Consider the following 19692-nt stretch of genomic DNA (forward strand, 5'->3'; position numbering starts at 1 on the left):
TGTGCACAGTCTTTGGATGGTACGTGGACACAAATCGAGCAAATTCGGCATTACTCGTGTGCAGTTGTCAAGACTGTAGTTGCCAGTGATATTAAACCGGACACTGATTCTGATTCTGAAACATCGATTTTCCCCCTTTCTAATTGTCCGACAGCTATAATTGAAATCTCCCGTTTTATCTTCCATCTCTTCCCGAGTCTGGATTCATCCTTATCTCATTCTCCACAAAACCAGGAATGCCTAAAGGGGGAATTCGATCCGCTGACATCTGCATTGCGCCCGACATTGAAAGGGTAATTTGCCCCCAGAGCGTTTCTATTTCGCCGTAATGCCACCTGTTACCGGTAGATGGGGCTGGTGATCCGAGCGATCATCTGTAATTTCACAGCGCGGGATCCCCAGCAACCGTAGAAAAGCGGTACCGGTAATGCTGAAAATGCAGGAACAACAGATAAAAATGTTGCAAATGTCGAACTCTTTTGCAATGGTTAGTTTATTTTTGGAATGTGTACACTATCACTTGTATGCTCACCTGTCTGCCCTTGAGAGGTTGTTCTGTTCTGGGCGTCAGATGTGGGATTTCCGGGAGACTTTCAGCCTCCCCAATGGCCTCACCTGCACCAGATGCATCGAGATGCATCTCCTTAGAGGCCGTGGGACTGGAGCCGCAGCTCGTTGACCTTCGGTTTGTTAGAGAAAGTGAGGCAGCGATAAACAGGAGCTATAGGGCTATAGGTGATAGATAAAAGGGTGACTGTCAGGAGTGGTAAGGGGGGACGTCAGATAGTGGAGCGTGCTTGTGCATGAATCAGAAAAGGTTGGTTTGCAGGTGCAACGTGTGCCAAAGGCACATGGAATGTTGGCCTTCATTGCCAGAGGGATTGAATTTAAGAGCTGGGAGGTTATGCTGCAACAGTACAGGGTACTGGTGAGGCCACACCTGGAATCTATGTGCATTTCTGGTCTCCGTACTTGAGGATGTATTACTGGCTTTGGAGGTGATGCAGAGGAGGTTCACCAGGTTGATTCCAGAGATGAGGGAGAGATTAAGTCACCTGGGATAGTACTCGCTGGAATTCAGAAGAATGAGAGGAGATCTTGTAGAAACATGTAAAATTATGAAAGCGGTAGATACAATAGAGGCAGGAAAGCTGTTTCTACTGGTATGTGAGACTAGAACTAGGGGACAAAGCCTCAAGAATCGGGGAGATTTAGGACAGAGATGAGGAGAAACTGTTTTTCACAGAGAGTGGTGAATCTGTGGAATTCTCTGCCCAATTAAGCTGTGGAGGCTACCTCAGTATATATATTTAAAATAGATTTTTGCACAGTAGGGGAATTAGGGGTTATGGGGAAAAGGCAGGTCGGTGGAGATGAGTCCTTGGTCAGATTAGCCATGGTGGAGCCAGCTCAATGGGCCGGATGCCAACTCCTGCTCCTTTTTCTTATGTTCGTATAATGGATGTCATCTTTTTGAAGCACTGCTCCTTGAAGATGCCTTGGGTACTACAGAGGCTAATACCCAAGATGGAGCAAAATAATTTTGCAACTCTCTTTTACTTCTTTTGGTCCTGTGCAGTACCGCCCCTCCCCCACCACCCCCATACCAGACAGTGATGCAGCCTGTCAGAATGCTCTCTACAGTGCATTTATAGAAGTTTTTGAGTGTTTTAGTTGACAATCCAAATCTTGTCAAACTGCTAATGAAATAAAACTGTGGTCTTGCCTTCTTTATAGCTCCATTGATACGTTGGGACCAGGTTAGGTCCTCAGAGATCTTGATACTCACAATCTCTCCACTTCTGATACCTCTCTGAGGATTGTTTCATGCTCTCTTGTCTTACCCTTCCTGAAGTCCACAATCCTCTTTCGTCGTGTTGACATTGAGTGTGAGGTTGCTGCCGTGACACCACTCAACTAGCTGATATATCTCACTCCTGTATGCCCTCTCACCTCCATTTGCGATTCTGCCAACAATGGTTGTATCATCAGCAAATTCATAGATGGTATTCAAGCAATATCTGACCACACAATCATGGGTATAGGGAGAGGAGAGCAGTCAGCTAAGCACACACCCCTGTGGTGCACCAGTGTTGATTGTCAGCGAGGAGGAGTTATTATCACCAACCTGCACAGATTGTGGTCTTCTGATTAGGAAGTCAAGGATCCAATTGCAGAGGGAGGTACAGAGGACCAGGTTCTGTAACTTATTGATCAGGATTGTGAGCATGATGGTGTTAAACGCTGAGTTATAGTCAATGAACAGCATCCTGACATAGGTGTTTGCATTGTCCAGGTGACCTAAAGCCGTGTGAAGATCCATTGAGATTGCGTCTGCCATAGACCTATTATGACAATAGGCAAATTGCAGTGGTTCCAGGTCCTTGCAGAGTCAGGAGTTCATTTTAGGCATGAGCAACCTTTCAAAGTAATTGATCACTGTAGATGTGAGTAGTACTGGGTGATGGTCATTAAAGTAGCTCACACTACTCTTCTTTGGCACTGGTATGATTTGAAGCAGGTGAGAACTTCTGCCCACAGCAGTGAGAAGTTGAAAATGCCCTTGAATACGTCAGCCAGTTGGTTGGGACATGTCTTCAGAGCCTTACCTGGTACTCCATCGGGTCCTGCCATTTTGCAAGGTTTCAACCGCCTTAAAGAGAGCCTAACATCCGCCTCCAAGATAGAGATCACAGGGTCACTGGGTGCAGCAGGAATCTTCACAGCTGTAGTTATATTCTCCCTTTCAAAGCAAACATAGAAAGCGTTGAGCTCATCTGGTAGTGAAACATCGCTACCATTCATGCTATTGGGTTTCGTTTTGTAGGAAGTAATATCCTGCAAATCCCCGCCAGAGTTGTGCATCCGATGTCACCTCCAACCTCATTTAAGATTGTCTCTTCACCCTTGAAATGGCTCTCCGCAAGTCATACCTGGTTTTCTTGTACAGACCTGCATCACTTGACTTAAATTCCACAGATCTTGCCCTCAGATGACGATGTACCTCATGTTTCATCCATGGCTTTTGGTTTGGGAATGCACAGTAAGTTTTTGTTGGCACAAACTCATCGCATTGTGCCATACTCATCCAGATTTGAAGATGAATTCCTGAATACAGTCCAGTCCAGTGATTCAAAGCAGTTTTGTAAGCACTCCTGTGCTTCCCTTGTCCATACCTTCACGGTTCTCACTACTGGTGCTGCAACCTTCAGTCTTAGGGAGTAGAAGTACAGCCAGGAGATCAGACTTTCTGAAGTGTGGGTATGGAAAAGCATGGCCGGCATTCTTGATGGTGGTGTAGCAGTAGTCGAGTGTGTTGTTTCTTCTGGCATTACAAGTGGTGTTTTGATAGTGATTTTTTTTTCAGGCTGGCCTGGTTAAAATCCCCCAAGATGATGGTGAAGGCATCAGGATGTGCTGTTTCATACATGTTGATCCCATTGCTCCGAACATCTAAAGCCTGTTTGACATTGGGTGATGGTGAAGATGATGACGTCGACTCAGGCCTAAGCGTCCAGTGTTGGGCATTTTCATGCCCTGCAAGGTGCGGAACGAGAGACTGTGTGGCGTGCCACTCCCCACACAGTTTGACATCGGCCTGAGTTGGAATGTATACTGCTACCAAAATGATCACTGAAATCTCCCTGATTATTTAATTTACTAGTTATAATATTACTTTATGTGTTAAGTGTGTGAGTTTATATGTACTGTGTTGTGCACCTTGGTCTGGAGGAACAGTGTTTCATTTGGTGGTGTACACACGTTCTGTTGAAAGACAATAAATTTGAACTTGAACTTAAAAACCAGCAAGAAACTAATTTGTTGGTACGGATTTGGCATTTGGATAAGGGTGTATAGGTATTAGTATTGGTTTATTATTGTCATATATACTGAGATATAGTGGAAAGTCTTTGACCTTTTGTTTAGGGTGCCATCCAGACATATTATACCATTTGGCATTGAAGAGGGTCCAGAGGAAATTCACGAGAGTGATTCCAGGAATGAAAGGGTTAATGTACGAGGACCGTTTGATGGCTCTGGGCCTGTACATACTGGAGTTTAGAAGAATGAGCGGGATCTCATTGAAAACTATTGAATATTTAAAGGCCTAGTGAGTGTGGATGTGAAGAGCATGTCCCCTTTCGTCAGGGGAGTCTGGCACCAGAGGACACAGCCTCAGAATAGATGGGCATCCATTTAGAATGGAGATGAGGAGGAATTTCTTCAGCTAGAGGGTGGCAAATCTGTGGAATTGATTGCCACATTCGGCTGTGGAGGACAAGACATTGGGTATATTTGAAACAGAGGCAGATAAGCTCTTGATTAGTAAGGGTATCAAAGGTCACAGGGAGAAAGCAGGAGAATGGATTAAGAGAAATAATAAATCAGCCATGATGAAATGGAATAGATGCAATAGGCCAAATAGCCTAATTATGCTCCTATGCTTTGTGGTCTTGTGTTCATATGATCTGATGGCCCTGTACATGATTACATTGAAGAAGTAAAAAGAAAATCTGGTGCAGAGTGAAACATTGCCAGAAAAGTGCATTGCAAGGAGGCAAATAAAATGCAAGGGACACGACCATAGGTTAATTAAGAGTTCACGGAGGTCCGTGCAAGAATCCCATAACAGTGGGATAAGAAGCTGCTCTCAGGCTTTCCTGCCTTCTTCCTGACAGCAGATGATGGAAGAGAGAAGCATCTAAGTGGGAGGGGTCCTTGCTTTTGCTGGTCGCTTTCCCAAGGCAGCCTCAAGTGAAGGCGGAGTGAAAGGCTGGGAGGCCGGTTTGTGAGATGCGTTTAGTTCAGAACTCACTGCAATTTCTTGAGGTCTCGGGCAGAGCAGTTGCCACATTCTTTTGTGATTTTCGCCAGATATGCAGACATTACTTCCTACAAAGTGAAACCCAATAGCATGAATGGCAGTGATGCTTCACTACCAGATGAACTCAACACCTTCTATGCCTGCTTTGAAAGGGAGAACACAGCTACAGCTGGGAAGATCCCTGCTGCACCTGATGACCCTGTGATCTCCGTTTCAGAGGCTGATGTTAGGCTGTCTTTAAAGAGAGTGAACCCTCGCAAGGCAGAAGGTCCTGATGGAGTACCTGGTAACGCTCTGAAAACCTGTGCCAACCAACTAGCAGGAGCATTCAAGGACATTTTCAACCTCTCACTGCTCTGGGTGGAAGTTCCCACTTGCTTCAAAAAGGCAACAATTATACCAGTGTCTAAGAAGAATAATGTGGGCTGCCTTAATGGCTGTTGCCTAGCAGCATTTACATCGACCGTGATGAAATGCTTTGAGACATCGGTCATGACTAGACTGAACTCCTGCCTCAGCAAGCACCTGGAACCATTGCTATTACCACAATAGGTCAATGGCAGACACAATCTCGATGGTTCTCCACACAGCTTTAGACCACCTGGAGAATGCAAACACCTCTGTCAGGATGCCATTCATCAACTATAGCTCAGCATTTAACACCATCATTCCCACAATCCTGATTGAGAAGTTGCAGATCCTGGGCCTCTGTACCTCCCTCTGTAATTGGATCCTTGACTTCCTAATCAGAAGACCACAATCTGTGCTGATTGGTGATAATGTATCCTCCTCACTGACAATCAACACTGGCGCACCACAGGGGTGTGTGCTTAGCCCACTGCTCTACTCTCTGTATACACATGACTGTGTGGCTAGGCATTGCTCAAATACCATCTATAAATTTGCTGATGATACAACTATTGTTGGTAGAATCTCAGATGGTGACACGAAGACATACAGGAGTGAGATATGCCAACTAGTGAAATGATGCTGCAGCAACAACCTGGCACTCAATGTCAGTAAGATGAAAGAGCTGGTTGTGGACTTCAGGAAGGGTAAGATGAAGGAACACATACCAATCCTCATAGAGGGATCAGAAATGGAGAGAGTGAGAAGCTTCAAGTTTCTGGGTGTCAAGATTGCTGAAGTTCTAACCTGGTCCCAAAACATTATGTAGTCATAAAGAAGGCAAGACAGCGGCTGTACTTTATTGAGTTTGAAGCAATTTGGCATGTCAACAAATACACTCAAGAACTTCTATAGTTGTACCTGTACTGTGGAGAGCATTCTGACAGGCTGAATCACTGTCTTGTATGGGGGGCTACTGCACAGGACTGAAAAAAGCTGCAGAAGGTTGTAAATCTAGTCTGCTCCATCTTGGGCACTAGCCTACAAAGTACCCAGGACATCTTTAGGGAGCAGTGTCTCAGAAAGGCAGTGTCTATTATTAAGGACCTTCAGCACCCATGACGTGCGCTTTTCTCACTGTTACCATCAGGTAGGAGGTACAGAAGCCTGAAGGCACACACTCAGTGATTCAGGAACAGCTTCTTCCCCTCTGCCATCCAATTCCTAAATGGACATTGAATCCTTGGACACACCTCACTTTTAAAAATATACAGTATTTTGTTTTTTTTGCACGTTTTTAAAAAATCTATTAAATATATATGTATACTGTAATTGATTTACTTGTTTATTTATTATTATTTTAATTTTATTTATTTTTCTCTTCAATATTATGTATTGCATTGAACTGCTGCTACTAAGTTAACAAATTTCACATCACATGCCGGTGATAATAAACCAGATTCTGATATGGATTGGCTGATGTAAGTTAGTAAGTTACAAAAATAATGTTAATCATTCACTAAACCGATAATTAAAATATATTATTAATATTTATAATGGTGAATTACTTTTATTATTAATCAAATAAACATATTACCTAAATAAGCTATCAGAATCAAAATCAGATTTATTATCACAGATGTATGCCATGAAATGTGTTGTCTTGCTGCGACAGTAGAGTGCAATGCATTAAAAATGTACCATAGGTTACAATGAGAAATTGGAAAAAAAGTAGTGAAAAAGAGAATAAAATATCGGAGTGGTGTTCATGGTTTCATTGGCCTTTTGGAAATGTGATGGTGGAGGGGAAAACTTGCATTAAATTAAATGAATTAATTATTCATTGTTTTGTTTGTTTATGTTGCAAGGTGTGGGTGTCACTGCCTGGTCAGTGTTTATTGAATATAAGAATTTAAGATGTGGGCAGTGACACCCACATCTTGGAAAACAAATAAACAGAACCCCTGTACCCATGAATATCTCACTAATTTGCTCTTTTTTTTAAAGTACAGTTTTTGGGCAGTCCTTTCAGGGGCCTCAGGAGAGGAGCAGAGAACTGGGGGAGAGCTTCAGTTTGACTACCTCTTGCTGTCACGTACAATGGGGAATTGCTGACCGATCCAGAGTTTGCTGAAGTTTGCAAACTAAGCCAGCTCTATCATGTTCACTAGTCTCCCAGCATCGTGGAGATTTTCAAAAGGCCCCATTCAGTATGATCATACTGAATGGTGGTGCAGGCTCGAAGGGCCATATGGCCTACTCCTGCACCTATTTTCTATGTTTCTATATTTCTAAAAAGGCCATCGTTGAGGACACCCATCACCCAGGCCATGCACTTTTCTTTTTACAACTATGAGAGAGAGGGTGCGGGAGTCTGAAGACACACTCTCGATGTTTTAGGAACGGATGGTTCCCCTCCACCATCAGAGTTCCGAATAGACGATGAGCAGTCCAGTGTTAACGAGACTAGGAATTGGAAGATACGTTGGCTGACTATTTGACTGGAGAACTGGACTGGGAGGGATTCAGCTCGTGTCGCATTGTTTCGGGAAAAGTGGGACCAGTACAAACTTGATGTTTTATACTTCAGCAGCACCAGCACAAAAATAAAGATAAAGATTAGCTTTTATTTGTCAGGTGAACATCGAAACATACAGTGAAATGCGTCACTTGCGTCAAATCAAGTCGGTGAGGATTGTACTGGGGGCGAACCACTAGTGTCGCCGCGCTGCCGAGCGTCAGTTTAGCCTGTCCGCAACTCACTAACTCTAATCGTATGTCTTTGGAACGTGGGAGGAAACTGAAGCAGCCGGGGGAGACCCGCGTGGCCCCGGGGAGAACGTACAGACTCCTTTTAGACAGCGGTAGTGGTTGGAGTCGAACTATACCTCACAGCTGCCGCTGTAAAGCGTTGGGCTGCTCGCTACGCTACCGTGCCGCCAAGCAATGGCCTTGAGGACAGGCTGTTAACTAGAAATGCTTGGGAAGGTTTAAACAAGAATGGGAGGGAGAAGAGTAGGAAGAGAGAGAGGAGGGGGAACCCTGGAGAGCAATGAAGGATAGAGAAAAAAACATAATCATAGGGCAGAGAGAACAAGGGCGAGAGCCTAAATTTTAAACTGAGCGACACTATCCCGTACAAATGTAATATCGCTCTCGTCCTAAAACGAAATCTATGTCTTCCAGACACAAGAGAGCGCACAAGCCGGAATGTGGAGCAATACACAAGGCGCTCTGCTCACTCGCAGGATGCGCCCATCACCGGTCTGCTCTTCATATTAGCTGTCTCCCCTTTTTCTTTCCACTGCAGATGAAGGGTTTCGATCCTAAACGCCAGCTGTCCATTGCCCTCCACAGAGGCTGCCTGACCTGCTGAGTTCCACCAGCGCTTGGTGTATTGCCGCCGTCTCTGCCTTGAGGATTCTCGGTGCCCGAGCCTCCGCTGGCTTCGTAAAGTGAGAATTCCAGATATTCTCCGGCTGCCGGTGGAGATACGTCTTTGTATCCCACTGCTTAATAGCTGACCTCTTGCCTTGACATTGTGATGCATGGCTTCAAATCCCTTGACAAAGGGAAATAACATTCCTGCACCCTCCCTTTGTGTTCGAATGAAGGCATGGAGTCAGAGACCACTCCGCTCAACTCGTCCACGCCGACCAGTATTAATCCCATCCCGAGTACTCGGTCACCAACCTCCAAATGCGCATCTACCCACTTCTTAAATGTTATCATTCACTCAGTGTCTACTGCTATGACAGACAGAGCATTCCAGGTGCGCACCGCTCTCCTGGCGAAAAAGCACCCCTCCTCCCATATCCTCTTTAATTCTGCCTCTTGTGCTAAATGTACACACTCTCAGCTGTATCTGTCTGTCATATGCGGGAATTCTTCGTGGGGTCTTGCTTATCTGTACCCTGAAGCTTCTGTGCGACTCGGTCAAGTTTCAGCCCTCCCCTTCCAAGAAGAACAAACTAGACCTCTCCATTCTCTCCTCGTTACTGACCAGCTCCCCTCACCCCCTTTCTCATCAACAATACCCTGTTGTTGATTCTATACTGTAGATAACGTGGCTCCGGCTTGTTTAATTTCGTCTCACAGGACTCAGTGTTTACTCAGTTTATATTCAGGTTTGGTTAATCTCCTCTCCTCCAATCTGCGACGTTCCTTCCCCGGAAACTTCAGCGCGCTCAGTGATCAGTCGCAGAACTGCAGGAGTTCAGCCGCTCCCCGAACGCGGAAGGATTTTAGACTAGGAAGTGACTGAATGGCTTCGAAACACCAGGTCGGGAGTTGGACAGACGAGGCGATTTGTCCCGTCTGCCTTGATATCTTCACTGATCCGGTATCACTGGAGTGCGGACACAATTTTTGCCGCGACTGTATCAAACGGTGTTGGGAAAAGGATGCGAAGATCGCCTGCCCGGAATGCCGACAGCAATTCCAGGAAATCGTCTTTAAAGCGAACCGGGCCTTGTCGAGACTGGCTGATAAAGCTCGAGAACTGAATTTAAATCCGTCAGCGCAGGAAAGTAAACTTCACTGCGAGGAACATGAGGAAGAGCTGAAGCTGTTTTGTGAGACGGACAAGAAACTGCTCTGCCTGATCTGTAGAGACGCGCGGGAGCACAAGTTTCATAACTTTATGCCGATTAAAGAAGCTGTTGAATTCTACAAGGTAAAAATGAAGCGAATTTGATGACTTGATTAACTTGATACATGTTAGTTCTTTAATATTTTTGTTCTATGATCGGCTGCAGGACCAGGTGAAATCGTCCCTCACGTCACTCACCGCGAGGAAATCGGTAATTCTCCGAAAGGAGCAGCAACAGGAACAGCAGATTTCTGAGATTCGGGTAAAGCCTCCCTCCCTTTTGTGAATTTCTGCTCTCCAACTTCCGGTAATCACCACTCCCGGCACACCTCTTTTGCTATTCCCCATTCTAGCTCCCCTCTGACCCCTTCCCATCTCCTCACTTGCCCATCGCCTCCCTCCGGTACCCCTCTTCCTTTCTTTTCTCATGGGCCACACTCCTCTCCTATCAAATTCCTCCTTCTTCAGCCCTTCACTTCTTCCACCTATCACCTCCCAGCATCTTCCTGCACAGTTGCCCCGTCCACCCTATTCACTCCTCCTGGTTTCACATATCTCCTGGCAGATTATATTCCTTCTCATCCCTCCACTTTCATACTCTGACTTCTTCCCCCTTCCTTTTCAGTCCTGGTGAAGGATTTCAATCCAAAATGTCGACTGCTCATTCCTCTCCATAGATACTGCCTGACCTGCTGCATTTGAATTGAATGAATTGACTTTATTTCTTACAACCTTCACATACACGAGGAGTAAAAATCTTTACGTTGCGTCTCCATCTGAAAACTCATTGTGTGTGCATTGCTCTGGTTTTCCAGCACCTGCAGAATCTCTCTCATGTTCTGTGATCTCTCTTGTTCTGCTTTAGTTATTGTACTCTGTAAGTGTTTCTCTTGACAGGACCAGTCGCGTAGCTTGGAGTTGTATATCTCATCCGAGTTCACTAAAATGCATCAGAAGCTCACCGAGAAAGAGCAGCGCTTAATCAGAGATCTCAAGAAACAGGAGGAAAGTGCTGTAGACCAAATGGAGAGACATCTTTCTGAGATTCAGAAGAGATTAACTTCCATTGAGGAGGCAATCTCAGTGCTGCAGAAGCAGATGGAGCAGAAAGATGATATGGTTTTTCTGAAGGTGAGCACGTGTAGTATACTTCAGTTCCATTCACTGCAATTGCACACAAAGACAGTATTTCCTACTTCAATGCAATGCCAGATTTGTTGCCCTTGATCTGTACGTCTGTCTTGGCTACTTCACAGGAAATTATATCTCATTGACTTTGCTGAGGATTTCAAGTCACCAGAAGGTCAAAACAAATTAGACCATAAGACATAGGCAACGTTCCCTCGAAGGTGTATGCACGCGTGTGTGCATACGCACACATCTTTTGCTACTAGCGCACAAAGGAATTTAAACTGTGCTCAAAAGATTGTCACCCTCTACCTCATTGGCATGTTAAGTATATTTCATGATCGTACACAATCACATTTCTTTTTCTGGTTTCAGACACAGACGGTGTTGACAAAGTGGGGTTGGCAGTGATTTGTCTGCAGATTTTAGAAGGCAGAATTAGGCCATTTAGCCAATTGAGTCTGCTCTGCCATTCTATCATGGTTGATCTATTATCCATCTCAAACCCATTCTCCTGCCTTCTCCCTATAACCTTTGACTTCCTTACTAATCAAGAACCTATCAAACTCCACTTTAAATATACCCAATGACTTGACTTTCCCAGCCATCTGTGGCAATAAATTCTATAGATAATGGTGAAAGAAATTCCCCATCTTCTCTGTTCTAATAGGACATCCCTCTATTCTAAGGCTGTTTCATTTGGTCCTTGACTCCTACAATATAGGTAACACCCTTTCCATGTCTACCCTATCCAGGTTTTTAATTGTTTGATAGGACTCAATGAGATCTCCCCCCTCATTCTTCTAAATTCCAGAGAGTACAGGGCCAGAGACATCAAATAATCCTCATCTATTAATACTTCCATTCCTGGGATCATTCTCATGAACCTCCTCTGGACCATTTTCCGATGCCTGTACATCCATGAGAACCCAAAACTAATCACAATACCTCAATGTGGATAACTGTTCTCCACCATAAAGGAAAAAGATTTTACAGCAATCCAACTTTTGTTTTCCAGTAGCTTTTCTACCATCTATCATCAGGTTGTTCAATTCTGGTCTCTAATTACCTGATTCATTCCATGTGTGTATATTCCTGATGGACAGTTAGAGCAGGTGTATATAGTTGGGAATTCAGAACTAGGGGGGTTTAGATTGAGAGGGGGAGAAACTTATTAGGAACCTGAGAGGCAACTTTCTCAACAAGAGGGTGGACAGTATATGGAATGAGTTGGTCAGAGGAAGTACTTGACACAATATTTTAATATTTAAAAGGTACCGGAAAGGTTCAAGGTGGGAAATGTTTAGAGGGACATAGGCCAAATGTGAGTAAATAGGGCTGGTTTAGCTGGGAATCCTGGTTTGCATGGATCTGTTGGCATCTAGCACCTGTATGACTCTATATAGCATGACTGAATAAAATTCCCATGATTACTCTCCTCCAGTCATCTGACATCTTACCTATCATCTCTGCGTTTTTAAAAATCTTTTCAGCCCACAGGCAATTTCCTCTCTTGACTCTAACAGCTGTCTGTGATATTCTCAGGGGACTGAATGAATTTTCAACCTGTGAAAACATTCAATCTCTGCTTGTTTTAGTGAGAGCATATTGTAAAATATCCTTCTCCTCAGCAAAAAGGGATGAGAAAATTTATAACCTTGTCTTGATTTGCATGTGAAAGTCCCCAGCTTTGAACATCAACTCAAGAAAGTGTTCATAAATTAATATAACCTTACATCTATGGTAGCGAGTGTAGCGGTTAGCGTGATGCTATTACAGATCAGGGCGTTGGAGTTTGCAGTTCAACTCTGGCGATGCCTGTAATGGGTTTGTATATTCTCCCATGACCACTTGAGTTTCCTCTGGGTGCTCCTGTTTCCTCCTACAGTGCGAAGACATACTGGTTAATAGGTTAATTTGTCATTGTAAATTGTCCTGTGATTAGGCTAACGTTAAATAGCTGGGGTATTGGGCAGTGCAGTTCGTTGGACAAGAAGGCCCTGTTCTGCACTGTATCGCTAATTAATTAATTACTTAAGCAAACAGACAACTTAATAAATGTGGTCAGTATCTCCAGTGTGATTTTTGTTTTGTCTATTTCAGGAGGAATCCTGTCGGAAGAGAAGGTAGGATACGCTCTTCGCTGAACCTCTTATGAACGTTGTGACCCTAACCAGGAAATTGTTCGAGTTCCATTAAACTTTGTGCTGTAGGTTTTCTATTTTTCTATACCCTCGATAATTTCTAAAGTAAGTACATGTTTGGCACAGCATTGTGGACCGAAGGGCCTGTATTGTGCTGTAAGTTTTCTACATTTCTATGTTTCTAAACTGATTTAATATTTGCAGGGTTGGTGATGACGGGACACTTGGAATCACGGAAGGGGCTCTGACGTTAGAAAAATTAATTGGTCCATTACCTTTACCAGTGTGGAGGGAAATATTTGACGATATTCATCCTGGTAAATAACATATTTATTTGTTCTGATTCAGAACTTGCAGCCTGACACTAGTTTGCAGGATTATCAGAGTATTAATTGATGTATTAAGTGCTGAAAAGAAACGTGTTGCAAATTGACGTAATTAGTATGAACATTTGCTCGTTTACGTAATACCTAATCAAGCATGCATTAGAGTTCATTTCCCCAATGCGAAATGCAGGGGAAGAGTGCTGAGCCAAAGGATGACACTCAGATTCTGATTCATTTATTTATCACATGTACATTGAAACAGAGGGTGAACTGCACTGTTTGTGATAACAACAAGCACAACCTAAAGATGTACTGAAATCAGCCTGCCAGTGCATCACACATTCCAGTGGCAACATAGAATGCCCATCATAATAATAATATAAGTTACAGGAGCAGAATTAGGCCATTTGGGCCCATCGAGTATGCTGTGCCATGTCATCACGGCTGATCCATTATTTTCCTCAGCACCAGTCTCCTGCCTTCTCCCCATATCCCTTCATGCCATGATTAATCAGAAATCAATCACCCTCTGCCTTATGGTCTGATCAGGGACAGTCAACATAGCTTTATGAAGGGCAGATCTTGTCTAACAAGCCTGATAGAGTTCTTTGAGGAGGTGACCAGGCATATAGCTGAGGGTAGTGCAGTGGATGTGATCTATATGGATTTTAGTAAGGCATTTGACAAGGTTCCACATGGTAGGCTTATTCAGAAAGTCAGAAGGCATGGGATCCAGGGAAGTTTGGCCAGGTGTATTCAGAACTGGCTTGTCTGCAGGAGGCAGAGGGTGGTGGTGGAGGGAGTACATTCAGACTGGAGAGTTGTGACTAGTGGTGTCCCACAAGGATCTTTTCTGGGACCTCTACTTTTCGTGATTTTTATTAACGACCTGGATGTGGGGATAGAAGGGTGGGTTGGCAAGTTTGCAGATGACACAAAGGTTGGTGGTGTTTTGGATAGTGTAGGGGATTGTGGAAGATTGCAGAGAGACATTGATAGGATGCAGAAGTGGGCTGAGAAGTGGCAGATGGAGTTCAACCCTAAGAAGTGTGAGGTGGTACACTTCGGAAGGACAAACTCCAAGGTAGAGTACAAAGTAAATGGCAGGATACTTGGTAGTGTGGAGGAGCAGAGGGATCTGGGGGTACATGTCCACAGATCCCTGAAAGTTGCCTCAGAGGTAGACAGGGTAGTTAAGAAAGCTTATGGGGTGTTAGCTTTCATTAGTTGTGGGATAGAGTTTAAGAGTCATGAGGTAATGATGCAGCTCTATAAAACTCTGGTTAGGCCACACTTGGAGTACTGTGTCCAGTTCTGGTCACCTCACTATAGGAAGGATGTGGAAGCATTGGAAAGGGTACAGAGGAGATTTACCAGGATGCTGCCTGGTTTAGAGAGTATGCATTATGATCAGAGATTAAGGGAGCTAGGGCTTTACTCTTTGGAGAGAAGGAGGATGAGAGGAGACATGATAGAGGTGTACAAGATAATAAGAGGAATAGATAGAGTGGATAGCCAGTGCCTCTTCCCCAGGGCACCACTGCTCAATACAAGAGGACATGGCTTTAAGGTAAGGGGTGGGAAGCTCAAGGGGGTATCACAGGAAGGTTTTTTTACTCAGAGAGCAGTTGGTGCGTGGAATGCACTGCCTGAGTCAGTGGTGGAGGCAGATACACTGGTGAAATTTAAGAGACTACTGGACAGGTATATGGAGGAATTTAAGGTGGGTGGTTATATGGGAGGCAGGGTTTGAGGGTCGGCACAACATTGTGGGTCGAAGGGCCTGTACTGTGCTGTACTATTCTATGTTCTATTAAATATATGTAAAGACCTGGCCTCCACAGCTGTCTGTGGCAATGAATTCCACAGATTCGCCACTCTCTGGCTAAAGAAATTTGTCCTTTTCTAAAAGGATGCCCTCCTAGTCTGAGGGTGTGTCCTCTGGTCTTCCCACCTTAGAAAACATCCTTTCCACATCCACTACATCAAGGCCTTTCAACATTTGATAGGTTTCAATTAGCCTTCCTCACCACAGATTCAACCTGTAAATTAACCTCAGGGAATCCTGCACAAGGACTCCCTTTGCACCTCAGATTTTTAAATTTTCTCCCCTCTTAGAAAACAGTCTACCGTTTTATTTCCTCTACCAAAGTGCATGACCATACACTTCCTGACACTATATACAAAGTGCCACTTCTTTGCCCATTCTCCTCATCTGTATTAGTCCTTCTGTAGTCTCTCTACTTCCTCAGAACTACCTGCCCATCCACCTATCTTCATATCATCCACAAGCTTTGCAACAAAGCCATCAATCCCATCATCCAAGTCAGGGACATATAATGTTAGAAAACAGTCCCAACACAGACCCCTAGTCACTGGCAGCCAAACAGAAAAGGCTCCCTTTATTTCCGCTCTTCCCTTCTTGCCAATCAGCCCCTGCTAGATTCTTTCCTGTAATACCATGGGTTCTTAACTTGTTAAGCAGCCTCATGTGTGGCACCTTGTCAAAGATCTGAAAATCCAAGTAACACAACGTCAACCAATTCTGCTTGCAATTTCTTCAAAGGATTCCAATTGATTTGTCAGGTAAGATTTTCCCTTGAAGAAACCATGCTGACCACAGTCTATTTTATCATTTGCCTCCAAGTACCCTGAAACCACATCCTCAACAATCAACTCCAATGCCTTCCTAACCACTGAGGTCAGAATAACTGACCTATAATTTCCTTTCTTCTGCCTCCTTCCCTTCTTGAAGAGTAGAGTGACATTTGCAATTTGCTAGTCTTCTCGAACCATTCCAGAACCTAGTGATTCTTGGAAGATCATTACTAATGCCTCCACAATCTCTTCAGACACATCTTTCAGAACCCTGGGGTGTATATCCCATCTGGTTCAGATGACTTACCCATCGTCAGACGTTTTAGTTTCCCAAGAACCTGCTCCCTAGTAATAGCAACTTCACACACTTCTGAGCCCTGACACTATGGAACTTCCACCCTACTGCGAGTGTCTTCCACAGTGAAGAGTGGTGCAAAATACTTATTCAGTTCATTCACCATTTCCTTGTCCCCCATTACTACCTCTCCATCATTGTTTTCTAATGGTCTGATATCCACTCTCACCTCTCTTTTACACTTTATGTATCTGAAGAAACTTCTGGTTTCCTCTTTAATATTATTCCACCTTTTCCTGCTTAATGGTGTTTTAGTTGCTTTCTGTTGGTCTTTAAAAACGTCCCAATCCTCTAACTTCCCACTAATTTTTGCTCTATTATATGCCCTCTCTTTGGCTTTTATGTTGCCTTTGACTTAGTTTGTTAACCATGGTTGTGCTATTTTGCCTTTAGGATTCTTCTTCCTCCTTGGGATGTATACATCCTGTGCCTTCTGAATTGCTTTCAGAAATTCCAGCCATTGCTGTTCTGTCGTTATCCCTGCCAGTGTTCCTTTCCAATCAACTTTGGCCAACTCCTCTCTCATGCCTCTAATTCCCTTTACTCCACTGTAGTACTGATACATCCGACTTTAACTTCTTCTTCTCAAATTTCAGGGTGAATTCAATCATAATATGATCACTTGCCCCAAAGGGTTCTCTCATCTTGAGGTCTCTAATCAATTTGGTTCATTGCACAACACCCAATCCAGAATAGCTGATCTTCTAGAGGGCTCAACCAGGAGCTGTTCTAAAAAGCCATCTCTAAGCATTCCAGAAATCTCTCTTGGAATCCAGCACCAACCTGATTTTCCCAATGTACTCACATATTGGAATCCCTCATTGCCCTTTTGGCATGCATTTTCAATCTCCAGTTGTAATTTGTAGATTATCTTCTTATTACTGTTTGGGGGTATGTATATAACTCCCATCAAGGAGTTTCTACCCTTGCAGTTCCTTAGCTCTAGCCACAACGATTCAACACCTTCCGACCCTATGTCACCTCTTTCTAATGATTTGATTTCATTTTTTATCAAGAGAACCACACCATTCCCTCTGCATTCCTGCCTGTCCTTTTTATACAAGGTGTATTCTTGGATGTTAAGCTCCTTACAATAATCTTCTTTCAGCCATGATTCAGTGATGCCTACTGCATCATACCTGCCAATTTATAACTGTGCTGCAAGTTCATCGACCTTATTCAGTATACTGCATGCATTGAAATATAACACCGTCAGTCCTGTATTCACCCATTTTGATTTTTTCCATCTTTTACATTGCATTTCATCCTGTTGACTGCAATTTTCCCCTATCATCATCCTCTTCTTGCTCGGAGTCTCACTGCACACTGCCTCCATTTGTAAACCAACTACCTCATCCTCAGCACTATCATTCTGTTTCCCAACCCCTGTCAAATTAGTTTAAACCTTCCCAAACAACCCTACCAAACCTGCCCACAAGGATATTTGACACCCTCAGGTTCAGGTGTAACCATCCCATTCGCACAGGTTGTATTTTGCCCAGAAGAGATCCTGATGATCCATAAATCTGAACCCCTGCCTCCTGCACCAGTTCTTCAGCCATGCAGTCATATGCCAAATCATCCTATTGTTAACCTCATTGTCAATGACACAGGCAGCAATCCAGGAGGTCCTGTTTTTCAGCTTTCTACCTAGCCCCCTATCTCCTCACCTTGTCTACCTATGTGATTGGTGCCAATATGCACCAAGTCTTCTGCCTGCCCACCGTCACCCTTGAAAATGCCATGGATCTGATCCGAGACATTCCTGATCCCTACACCAGGGGTCGGCATACCATTTGGGTTTCTCTCCTTGCACCCATAGAATCTTGTCTCTGTTCCTCTGACTATGGAATCGCCTGTGAACTCTGCAGTCCTCTTCACCTCCCTGCTCTTCTATGCCACAGCATTAGACTCAGTGCTGGAGACCTGGACAATGTGGCTTCCCCCGCCCCCCACCACCACCAGAAGGCCATCCCCCTCAGTAGTATCTAATGTTGTATACTTATTATTGACAGGTGTACTCTGTGCTGGCTGTGCATTTCCCGTACTTCTCCTGACAGTCACTCGGTTACCTGTCTCCTGCAAACTAGGGGTGACTAGCACCCTGTAGCTCCTGTCTATCACATCCTCATTCTTCTGTATGTGTCGAAGGTCATCGAGCTGCAGCTCCAACTCCTCAATGTGTTCCCTCAGGAACTGCAGCTTAGTGCACCTGGTGCAAATGTGTTTTTTTTAAAATTTCAAAATATACTTTATTCAAAAATAAATATATACAATAAACCATTCAATAACTTTCCATCCTTTACATACGTTTCGATTATAGTCTGTACATATCCATATTTTTAGCCACCCAGTAGTTCAGCTTACCATATCATTGTTGAGGGGTTTACTCCCCGCCCCACCGACCCCTCCCACTCCCGCGGTTGGAGAAACCTATACTGTGGTCCTTCCCCACCGGGCCCTTGCGGTGGCTGCACCGAGTTTCAGTGCGTCCCTCAGCACGTACTCCTGCAGCCGAGAATGTGCCAGTCGGCAGCATTCTCCCACGGACATCTCCATGTGCTGGTAGATCATCAAGTTTCAGGCCGACCAAAGAGCGTCTTTCACCGAGTTGATGATCTGCCAGCAGCACCGGCTGTTGGTCTCCGTGAGCGTCCCCGGGAACAGCCCGTAGATCAGAGAGTCCTCTGTTACGCAGCTGCTGGGGATAAAACGTGACACTAGCCCGTCCATCCTCCTCCACACCCTCTTTGCGAACTGGCAGTGTGCAAAGAGGTGGGTCACAGACTCCTCCTCACTGCAGTCCTCTCGTGGCAGTGGGGTGCAGAGACGACATTCCGGGCATACAGGAGGGCTCTGACTGGGAGGGTCCCTCTCACCGCCAGCCAGGCGAGGTCTTGGTGCCTGTTGGTGAGATCTGGTGATGAGGCATTTTGCCAGATGAACTGGACGGTCTGCTCAGGGAACCACCCCACCGTGTCCATCATGTCCTTCTCCTGCAGTGCCTGCAGGACTTTACGTGCCGACCACTGCCGATGGCCCTGTGGTCAAAGGCGTTCTCCTGGAATAACTTTGCTATGTAGGACAGGTATGCCGGCAATGACCAGCTGACTGGGGTGTTGCGCGGGAGTGGGGCCAGACCCATCCTTCGTAGCCAGGGTGACAGGTAGAACCTGGGCACATAGTAGTACTTGGTGCCCACATACCTGGGTTCTACACACAACCTGATGCACCCACATACGAAGCTGGCCATCAGGGTGAGGGCAACATTGGGGACGTTCTTGACCCCGTTGTCCAGGGACTTGTGCATGACGGTCCATCTCACCCGCTCCATCTTGGATCCCCAGACGAATCTGAAGACAGCTCGGGTGATTTCT

At 44.8% G+C, this 19692-nt stretch overlaps 1 protein-coding gene across 1 annotated transcript in view; it reads right to left on the reverse strand.

Annotated features, from left to right (window-relative positions):
* LOC140198461 (uncharacterized) overlaps positions 1–19151 on the reverse strand; it is a 109924-nt gene extending 90773 nt beyond the window's left edge. Inside the window, exons 1-3 of the mRNA XM_072259546.1 lie at positions 19114–19151; positions 18364–18527; positions 343–430 (exon numbers count right to left, since the gene is read on the reverse strand). Coding sequence (XP_072115647.1) covers positions 343–430; positions 18364–18527; positions 19114–19151 — 290 coding nt within the window. The remainder of the gene's footprint in view (positions 1–342; positions 431–18363; positions 18528–19113) is intronic.
* Between the last annotated feature and the right edge of the window lie 541 nt (positions 19152–19692).

This window comes from Mobula birostris, chromosome 5, assembly GCF_030028105.1.
Source record: "Mobula birostris isolate sMobBir1 chromosome 5, sMobBir1.hap1, whole genome shotgun sequence".
Taxonomy (NCBI): Eukaryota; Metazoa; Chordata; class Chondrichthyes; order Myliobatiformes; family Myliobatidae; genus Mobula; species Mobula birostris.